The sequence below is a fragment of the Acanthopagrus latus genome, chromosome 2 (assembly GCF_904848185.1).
Source record: "Acanthopagrus latus isolate v.2019 chromosome 2, fAcaLat1.1, whole genome shotgun sequence".
NCBI lineage: Eukaryota > Metazoa > Chordata > Actinopteri > Spariformes > Sparidae > Acanthopagrus > Acanthopagrus latus.
Window position 1 is genome coordinate 8219191 of NC_051040.1, and position 10629 is coordinate 8229819.

General features: G+C 40.0%; 1 protein-coding gene across 3 annotated transcripts; it reads right to left on the reverse strand.

The window, feature by feature from the left end:
- Positions 1–419: 419 nt before the first annotated feature.
- On the reverse strand, positions 420–9233 carry apbb1 (amyloid beta (A4) precursor protein-binding, family B, member 1 (Fe65)). 3 transcript variants are annotated; one of them, XM_037076645.1, is made up of 15 exons: positions 9064–9233; positions 7732–8390; positions 6773–6978; positions 6596–6688; positions 6309–6388; positions 6131–6197; positions 5540–5686; positions 5147–5274; positions 4641–4646; positions 4346–4460; positions 4140–4224; positions 3967–4047; positions 3720–3835; positions 3276–3452; positions 2933–3088 (listed from the first exon to the last, which is right to left on the reverse strand). In XM_037076645.1, exons 2-15 carry the CDS (start codon positions 8366–8368, stop codon positions 2933–2935), a joined length of 2094 nt encoding a protein of 697 aa, XP_036932540.1. In that variant the 5' UTR covers positions 8369–8390; positions 9064–9233. The 3 variants fall into 3 exon arrangements, with proteins under 3 accessions (XP_036932549.1, XP_036932540.1, XP_036932559.1); XM_037076654.1 differs by lacking the exon at positions 9064–9233 and having other exon boundaries at positions 420–3088; positions 7732–8368; XM_037076664.1 differs by lacking the exon at positions 4641–4646 and having other exon boundaries at positions 9064–9231.
- Between the last annotated feature and the right edge of the window lie 1396 nt (positions 9234–10629).

Sequence of the window (10629 nt, forward strand, 5' to 3'; positions counted from 1 at the left end):
ATAAGCAGCTCTGCCCATCCTTTTGAACTCACCAGGTGGGGGCAGCAGTGCTGATATGAACTGAACAGGTGACTGAACAGGAGGAAAAGAAGGAGGAGGAGGAGGACGAGAAAGAGGAGGGTGTACTGCTTTTTTTTTTTTTTTATTCACGGCTGGTCTGTCGATACATATGGTAAAATCAGTGTCAGCAGGTTTAATGCATATGCAAATAGGGCCCAGACAGGTTGTGTGTGGCTTCTTTTACATTTTAATGGAAAAGCTGGGGATCACAGATAAAACCAGTAATAGAAAAGGAATAAATGTCTGTGCCTCCACATCCAGAAACCAAAGGAGACACTTCTTCGGGCTCAGACTTGCCCTTTGGAGGACAATCTCCTCACACAGTCCGAGATACTAAAAGACCACAAGATACACAGTGGTGATATGTTCACATTTATTGTGCAGTGACTTTTATATACATACATTTTATACACCTAATTTACATGAACAGAAATAAATTAATCTGCTAATTTTCTTTAACTCATCTGGCTTTTTAGTGTTGCCACCAACTGGACACAGCAAACTTTGAAAGAGAAAATAGTTCCAAGTGACACATGAGTGACAAGGCAGTAATATGAGTCAACGTAGTCTACTTTTCATTAGTGTTATATCGTACACGTATAAAGAAGCAGTTGGTAAGAGTTTTTAGTGTTCAATAACTTCTAAAATGTTAAAAACATCTATGAGAATCTATGAGTTACAGTTTGAGAAAGGCCAGTCATCACAAAGCACCGCTTCGCTTTCAAAATCGGGTGACGAAGGTCAGAAAACAGAACAGACTCCATGACAGCTTTTATAGTGGGAAATCTGTCACACATCATTTCTAATCCATATTTTCAATCATTATTTTACAAGTACGAAACATATTTCAGCACTTCTGAGGACACTTCTGATTTCAGCTTTTTGCGATATAGAAAACATATCAAAGATTTGTTGGGGTTTTTTTTACAAAACAAAACATCTAGAAAGTTAAATAAAATCTGACAGCAGGTAAACGAGACTTAAATCAGAGTTGTGTCATTATGCACCACTTAGACATTTAACACAAAGTCTCACTTGTTTCAATATCACCATCATATACAGAAGTCAATCACTGTTTCATAGACGTATGTTTTGCTCTTTAAAATACAAACATGTAGTTGTTCTGCATGTCTATACATTCCTTTTGTTGTAATTTCTTTGAGCGACACATTTGCTCTAAAATAATTTTCAATTTTTCCGTCGGACACATTCTAATATATTCATTTCATCATTATGTAGTGGAGTCAGTCAGCCTGAGGATATCTAGTAAGTAGCTACTAGTGTCTCAGACAACATGGCCAAACAAATGCCCTGCAGAGGTCAAATAAATCTTACAAACTGCATCTTTAATATTAGAGATGACTATTACTATTGTGCTACATACAGTATTGATCACTGACACACACATAAAGATCAAATACAACTTGGCTAATTAGTGTGTTCTTTATAAAAAAGTAAATCTAACGAGCTAATGTGAAAACCATCTTAAATTGTGTACATTGCAGTGTGTGGAAACAATAAAAAATACATTAACTGGAGCGGCCAGGAACCCACACACGTCAAAATGTGGAAAAAATAAAAATGTAAACCACAGGAGAATTCATCTCGAGGTTTCTCATATACACAAAAAACTGTAGATACAAACATTAACCTGCTCTCATCTTTTCAGTCTGAAGGAACCGACAGGAAGTCTAAACTCTCTACTGCTAGCTTATGATGAACACTGGCACTAACTAGAGTGACATGCCTATGAAACACGAAACAACACATCGACTCCATCCTCCTCTTACCGTACAGAAACACAGAAAGAATTTACAGGATACATTGATGGGTCTTAAGCACTAAAACCGCTGCAAGCAGCAAGAACTCTAAGCTATCAAAACATGCAGCTTGTGGCGAGTCTACAGTACTATTCAGTAGTTGTTGGTGATACACGACTGTGTGAAAACCCAGAGTTTGTATTCTTTTATTACTATTATTTATCTCACACGATAATGATTTTAACATGGCTCTGTTGTTCCGTTAGCCTCGCACTCCATCTAGACAGACGCTCTCACTAAAGTGAACAAATAATCACATGGCAGCCGTCTTATCACCACACCGTACAGGAACATCTGATTATTGCACACTAGCACTGAACTTGCAAATGTTCATGCAGAATGTATGAGAAACACACTACACTCAAATCAGTGGTTGCTCACTATGTGACAGATGACAGTACAGTTCTTTGGAAGACTAAAATACATTGTTCGGGAGGGTCGGGGACATATATCTACGTGGCACGCCTACAGTGCTTGTATTTCAGCCTAAGATGGTAGAGAGAGGTGCAAATGATGTTTTAGAAAAATCAGTATGAGGATATTTGACACCAACTGACAACAACTGTGTTACAGTACCTTCATTCAAAGTAGAAAAAGAAGAGCGTTGGAGAGGATAACTGCACCGAGGAGGGGTAGGGAACGAGAATATTTCTGTGAGAGAATCTAGCAACCTCTTCTTCAAGCAAATTCTAGCATGTAAAATATATTACATCCATATCCAACATTCATAGCATTGTTTTCTGTTAAAACACAAAAATAGTTAAGACTCACAGAAAGAATCCCAGCAGAGAAAATATAGATGCCAGGGGTTTCATCTGTTTGGAGATGGAAGTGTAAAATTGTACAAATAAAAGCGGACAACATGAAATAAATGTATTCTTTTCAGACACACATTTTCCTCACAAACTACTCAACACACTAGTGACTAGACAGGTGAGGCGGTCATAAGGCGAAACTGTGGCAGAAGGATGAGAGGAGGAAGTGGAGAAGAAGTGAGAGATTGTGGTGATGGACCGTGTGTTTAATGGACTGTGGATCATCTTCACTTCGACTCAAGGGGACTGAGAGCCTGACCTGTAGCTCTTAAAGCTGCCGAGCAGACTCTGCACTCCCTTCTTGACCCGTCGAGCCACCGAGTCAGCAGGAGGAGTGGGCAGGCAGGAGGCCAGGCTGGGTGGACGAGCATCCAAGCATTTCTGGTAGCGAAGCTTAAGAAAAAAAAAAGAGAAAAAGGCGTAAATTTGTTATTACAGACAGTAGACAAACTAGCACTAGCTTAAATATGGTAACAATATGAAAACACAAATATTGTGTTTCTGGAGAGTTAATCATTTGCAAGTTATCTTCATCTCATCTCCACCTGGTTTTCATCTCACGCATGTGTTTACGACTCACCATGCAAGCGGCCTGCACGGCTTCACTCAGACTGGCAGCGTTGGGTTCACACCAAAACATGTGACAGGTGAAATCTCGGGGACCCTCCGCCATGATGAAAGCAAATGTGTGGACATCCTTTCCCACGCCCATGAAGGACAGGAAGCGCACTCTGCACTCTGACAGCACCTCTTCTTCCTGGGATTAGAAATGTATATGACAATAAAATAATTAGCAATTATTCTTTTTTGATTTTTATCTTGCATTGTTTCATTTTTATCTGATAATCTGCTAAATCTATGCAGTCAAAGTTGAGTGAAAGTAAGCAATGTAATCAGCACACACTGAAGGTAATGAATATCTTTTCACTGAAACTGCTGACACCCCTGTTATGAAGCTTTAGCTCATAATTTTACTTCATCACCCTCCCTGAGCACATTTCATTGTCGGTTTGTGGTGTGTTACCTGTTTAGAAAGTATTGTGAGGGTGGCTGGCGCCACATTCACAGAGACAGGAATCCATTCACTTCTATCTTTGCCATTCACTGCCATCTCTAGAGTGTCATTGATTATATCAATACCTGAGAAGAACAAATCATGGAGAACATGACACATCAGCCTCACCATAGAAAAAACACAATCATGATTACTTCAAGGCATAAACTTCTGAAGCATTTATATAAACAGTTACACACTGTAGGTTTTTTCTTACCAACTGGCTTCGCCACAGCCTCACAACCAAGGTAATAAACATGGAAGTGCTGGAAGAGTTCATTTTTTGGAACAGGAAACTCTGTAGGAGAACGAAAAAGCATTCAGTGATTCATTTTCACATATTGAATTATAAATATATTCAAGGTATGTTAGGACATCAAGATACATTACCTTCAACTGGGATGACTCCAGGGTTATTTGGATCAGAGTTGAGCCTGCTTACACCTGGTTTAGTCGCCTTTCTCTCCATCATTATCTAAAGTCAAAGTAGGGGAAGAAAATATGTATAATCAACGTAATGTAATATCAAATGAAGAAAACCACTGTCGACTGTGAATGAAAAAATTGAATCAAAATTAAATCCAATAGTAGCTGACCTTTGAACACATCTCATGTAAGCTGGTCGCTATGTTCTTGGCGGGTGAGTCACAGCGGAAAACATGACACTTCAGAACTTGGGTCAGGTTGTCTCGAGCCACGTAAGCAAAATCCCTGCAAGTGAAATGAGATGTAAAAGGTCACGTTTAGCTATTGAACCATTCATACGCCATAACTGGGTGAGCCAGTTTGAACAAATACATGCTTACGTTCACATAAAGACCACTGCAAGTAAGAACAGCACCCAACACTTATTTGAAAAAAACATTTCAGATCAAAGTCATCAATATATACCTTTCCCTGTTCATCACAGAAAATGCAGCATGAAAGAAAAAAAAACATGATTTGTTAGAATTCAGTGAGACAGGATGCAGGCAGAAACAGTCAGTGTTATCTTTATCAGCAATGCTCCAAACTATCCAGCAGAGGGAAGCAGTGTACAGTAAAAAAGAGCACACACACACAACAGGAGAACAATGTGCTTGTCCTCACAGATTCCTTGAGGAGTGCAAAGCCTCTGAGTCATGAATGAGTCATGACTACAGGAGGCTGTACATTATCTTAAAGGAGAATCAACCACTTAATTCAACCTGAACATTTCAACCAATGAAAAAAAAAACAATGACACTAAAATTTCACCTGAGGTATAAAAGAAAGTCAGTTTCCTTAGCAAATATTTGAGATGTTTTGTTGACCAGTGGTCAAACAAAGCAGTGTCGTTTGTTTAGACCAAAAGTTTGATGAACAAATCAGGTGCAGTTCTGCCATCTTCATTCCGGTCTCATCCTGCAGATACTGACCTTCCATTGTCTCGACCAACACCCCAAACACGGATGCTGCCAATCGGTTGAGTGTGAAGCAGAGTCTGGCCCAGCGAGTCGATCAAGTTCATGGTGTCATTCTCCAGGACCATCACCATATCCTTACCCTGTCAAGACACATACACACTCTTAAAATGATCAGCCTGGCTTAACAGTATTCACCAATCACAGTCATTCATGGGCTGCTATTGAGTTAAGATGTATTAGTCCACGTCTTAACTTTTAGGTTTCAATTTAATTCCTACATTAATCTAGCCTTGAAAACTTCTTTAAAAGCTTAAAAATATCAAAAAATAGTCACATCTTTCCAATGGCTGAAGTGATTTTGAATTGTCAGGACAGCGACTGTAGGATTTAATAAAAGTCTCTCACCTCTCCCCAGATACCAGCAGTGTCATGAAGGTTATGTTTGTGATAAGACAGCTGCCTAATGCAGTTGTTGACAGCAACACTGCTCTTGCCAGGTGCCATGTCCTCCTCAGACATCTCTACCCAGCCCAGGGAACGCACTGCAAAACACTGGAAGTACAAATATGCATCATATTAGCACAAGAAAAGACTGAACAGGGAAGGTGAAGGTGAGTGAAGTCAGAAAAGGATGAAAATGTGAGTTAATGCTGCCCATAGTGCCTGTAGTTTTGGCTTTACTGGTTGAACCAGTCCACAAAGTTGCAAAATATAATTATCCATGAGAACAAGTTGAAAAGATCAATGACTCTAAAGTGTTTTGACTCTTTATGAGAGCTAATGTAAAACCATTAGTTCCATACTTTAATAATCCCTGGGGAAAAATGTAACCTTCTGAAGTTGACCCATCTTAATGTTTCATTAGCCACACTGCAGCAGCCATGGACCAGTGCTAATGCCATCTTTTATCTTAAGAGCAGAGTACTTCATACTCAGTCTGGTTTTGGGACCTTAATTGACTCTCATTAAAAGAATAAACATGAAACAGTGATTTACCTTAGCTTCTAAATCTGTGCAGAGCGGAGCGAGCTTCTCTTCTTCGTCAGACTGGGAGCAATTATAACTGCAATGATAAAGCGAGAGAAACAAATCAGGATAAGCAGCAGAACGAGAATAACAACAGGTTAAAATATACAAACTACTAACTCATCAGTAACGTTTTAACAACACATACTTCAGGTTGATGGATGCATAGCGTAGAGTTGCCCCTTCAAACTCCTTCAGACTTTGATCAGATGCAACCTCTCCCTCCTCCTGAAGATACAGCAAAGAACAACAGTTAACACAATATGAACAACATTTGAAAAACAATTTGACAGACATCATGCAGTTGTTCTCATAAAACATTCTGCCTTCACAGTAACTGAGTTAATATGTTTAAAAAAAAAAGTATTCTTGATGATTTGTCATCGGCAAAACGTGAACATTTGTATGAATTCATATCGCATATCCTTTACTTACCTTCCACAGTTCCCCTTCACCTTCACCTTCACCTTCACCTTCTCCTTCACCTTCAGCTCCTTCTTCTGTGCTGGAGAGCTGAGTCCAGGATTCCTGAAAAATTTAACAGAATATATCAGTGTCTACAGACTTGCAAGTCGTTGCCTCTCTCCAAGCAAGATTCACATAACACCTCACCTCAGGCTCCTCACAGGGGGTAGTCTCCAGGGACATAGTGGAGGACATCATGGAGTCACCAACTTTACCCAGGGGTGAAGGGGGCTCCCATTGGGTGGTGCCTGTTGGGATGTGCCAGTAGTATGTGCCTGATGTATCTCGCACCCTCATCCATCCTGAAGGCAGGTCTGTGTCAGTCTCAAAAGCACTGGAATCCCAAAAGGACTCTGAAAGGCAAAAGGGAAAGGAGAAAGAACATGTCGATAGGGAAAATATTTAATGTATGTTTAAATAAAAACAGCACAAACTCTGTCTGTATAGGAAGAGACAAGAAGAAACAAGGTCTGTAAATTTTGATGATCGGTTTGATGTGGCCAGCATTCTTCTATATAAGCTTATCAATCAATAATCACAGTTATCTGTTGTTGCCTCAATTTATCTTTGATTGTTTTGACATTCCTTTTTACTGGTAAGAAAGAGAAAAGGTTTTAACAACATTGTTGTTATGGTAAATAAGACATATTCATAAACATCTATAAATACATGTTGTGTTTTCATAGCGATGTACAGATTTTGTCAGCAATTATATCTCCTCCTATAAAAGGCATATTTGATATTAATAACTTTTTTTTCCTATGTTGTCGAACACTATCTGTTCATACACCAGCCTCCAGTCCTGGGTGCTAATAAACACTTATATCTGCTGACAACTACATTACAGTGTGTTATAAATCATATGTGTATATACTGCTTATAAATGCAGTTTAGCCCTTTTATCCACTCTGCAATTCATCGACTCAAGGCTCATTTCATAAAGAGTTTCTTTGTTGTTTTATGAAAGCATACAAAGACATTTTCAGCCTTTAATATTTATTTTTCTTTCTTTTTCTAATTCAAGGTGTCTGTGCGGTGTGACATCTGACTGCTTTAACGTCAAGTCTGGTGTTGTACGTGTGGCCTAAAGATCAACTTCTATTTACCTTTGTTGCCATTAGGAGAGCTGTCAGCTGTGTTGTCCTGAGACACCGCAGGCCAGCTGGGCTCTTCCTCATTCGGTGTCCCGTTCATGTTGGAGAACAGGAGGCAGGCATTCCTCCCCACCACGCTGCCCTCCCTCTGAGACTCCACACTTCTCTGCTCTCCTGCCACTCCTCTGGTATCACCTGATGTCTCCTCATCTTCCTCCAATTTACTTTCCTTCTCTGTGCTATCTTCTTCCCTCTCTTTATCTTTCTCTTCTGTTGACTCCAGGGTGTTGATGAGTAGCGGCTCATTAAGGATGTTCTTGGACTCCTCCTGACTGAGACCAGGGGTCATTGCTATTTTAGGAGACTTGGTCTGCTCCTCGTTCCCCTGTTGTTCTTCCTGAGTGGTGGTCTGATGTGGGAAGTCTTCCTTGTTCCCATTCTGGCTGATATTGCAGTTGTGGTTCTGGTCCTGCTGGTTCTCGGCTACTTTCCGCAGCTGGTTCTGGCCTTCTTTGACCCACTTGGCATTGTTGCCTGTGGAGTCCTGATCGCACCAGTGGCTGCTATCGTTCAGCTTGTTCTTCAGCTCTTCATCTTGTTTTTGTTTATTTACAACGTAAGACATGTCTTCATCATCATGGCCACCCATGGTAACTTTCCATATAACTGATCTAATGGAGGAAAGGGTTGAGATTTATTAGCGTTAACAGGCTAGCTAGCTAACTATCTATCAGGCAAGCGACTGAAAGCAGACATAAAGATGCAGTCCTGACTTTCTAATCAAACCTCGCGGAAATGTACTGTGGTTGCTGGTCACAAATATATTCAGAAGGCCTATCTGATTAAAAAATACTGATGCTAAATTAACCGTGAAGCTGCTAACATCATTTTAATCTTCAAACTGAAGTCTGCTTCTTGATCGATTATTCCGGGTTGGCCTTCACTGCGACTACTTTCACCGTTGGATTTTCAGCACGAATGTGAAACGTACTTCAGTAGCTGCACCTTCCATTTGCCAACACGACCTTTTTCTCTATTAACATTGAGCTCAATGCACCGCCAGTCAGGGGCCCAGTGCACCGTATAAGAGCCAGTTGTCTAGTTGTTCACTAAAATCCAAGTCTAAAAGCAGACTGCAAACTAAACTACACCGATATCAGGCGGGTGCCATCGCCGCAGCTGGAAATAACGGAATCCATCCGCCATCATCGCCGTCGTCATATTGGCTAGGCTAAAGTTAGCTCCTCAGCTAGCTAGCTAGCTAACGTTTCCAAACAGGGGAACTAAAGCAAGCGAGAACGTTGGCAGTGATTTATCATGCAATGCTGAGCAATGTCGACTTACCAGCTCCACCGATCCCCCTGTTGTCGAAAAATACGCGGAACGTTGCGAGCTAGCTACATATTTCCGTGAATCTTGAGGGCTCGCTTCGGTTCTTGGTGGTGTTTTCTGTCAGTGGGTTCGGCTGGTGATGGAGGGCGAGCCTGCGTCACGGACTGACGTCACGGCCAGAGCCCACTGCTGCCACTGAGGCAGAGGAGAGAGGAGGAGAGGAGCTCAGGGCATCTAACATCACGTCTACTACTGTTTTTGGACATATTCATCCGGTGCTGCATATCCTCAGCTTCTTACAATTAAAGTCAACTCTAGACCGAATGCTTTGTTTCCAACTGTAATACCAAAACCTTCCCAACAACAGCTGGCAGGACTAGAACCAGAACCAGATATAAGTAGTTTTGGAGGAGAAATTCAAACTTTTAATATTTACGATATTAACGAGGATCCATTACTATTTATCTTTTCCATAAGTGAATAAACAAGATGTTCTTAGAAGGAAAAAGAGATCCCCAGAGCACTGCTGGAAGCTAAAAAGGTGGCAGGGTCCGCCACAGTATGAAACTATGTTGTCCTCTGAGGTCAGTCTGCTATTTAGTTTAACGCATAAAAACAAAGATCAGTCAGTGAAGAAGAAAATTTCTTCCCCAAAAACTAAAGTGCACCTTTAAATATGTCACTACATTTTTAACAGCAGAGACGATGGATTTTTAAAAGACATTTACATTTACTTGTGCTCATGTTCTATTCATATGGGTGACTTCCACTTTTACCAAAGTAATATTTTTACATGATATCTTTACTTTCACTCAAGTATGACTTTTTTTTCACAACAATGGCTCGAGGATTATTAATATGTTGAAAAGTAGTGATACTTATTTAATACATGTGTTCGATTAATGTATTAAATGTGATACTTGATTAGAAAGTAACAAACTCTAAGTGGCACACCAGCTAGAACATTTTCACAGTCCGGCTAAAGGGTGTTCTTTATTTGTCCTTTATGAAGGGTGACTTTTTACATAAAGAACATTTTTATAGACAATCATCAAAGGAGAATGACATAAATTTAAAGGAGATTGCAGTACCAGTCATGCTTCTGTTCCGAGATATGGTGTTGAATAATGGCAAGAATCTTTACAGAATATTTTCATGCCACAGTGAGGCTGACCTTTGATATTGATGTCATCGCATCATTATTTTGTCCTATCAGATATTTATGTACATTTTCCGTCATACTGAATGTGAAATGTTGAGTTATGGACGAAAAATGTGTTTTCCTGGGTCTCAGTGACCGTTTACCACTCAAATTTAATAAGTTTAGCTTTGAGTCCAAAAGGACATTTGTGCCAAATTTAATTACATTACCTCAAGATGTTCTTGAGATATCCCATTCACAAGAATGAAAACATAAAACTGCCACTTGCTTTAGAGATAGCAATGGAGAAGCAAGACGCCCACTTCTTAAACAACTAACAGATGCTGCTGAAAACTTTCTACACTATTTAAAATCCACACATTTTTTTCATCAAATTACTCACAAATCTTTCTCCCATTTAGAAATAAGGCCTCCCT

What these genes read in the sequence shown, in the direction of transcription:
- apbb1 (XM_037076654.1), bottom strand. Translation starts at nt 8,368, where the DNA reads ATGGGTGGCCATGATGATGAAGACATGTCTTACGTTGTAAATAAACAA. An exon ending in CCCCCTGTGAGGAGCCTGAG is followed by an intron (nt 6,689 to 6,772) that starts GTGAGGTGTTAT and finishes TAAATTTTTCAG; the next exon opens with GAATCCTGGACTCAGCTCTC. An exon ending in CCGTGCAGGCCGCTTGCATG is followed by an intron (nt 3,089 to 3,275) that starts GTGAGTCGTAAA and finishes TTTTTTCTTAAG; the next exon opens with CTTCGCTACCAGAAATGCTT.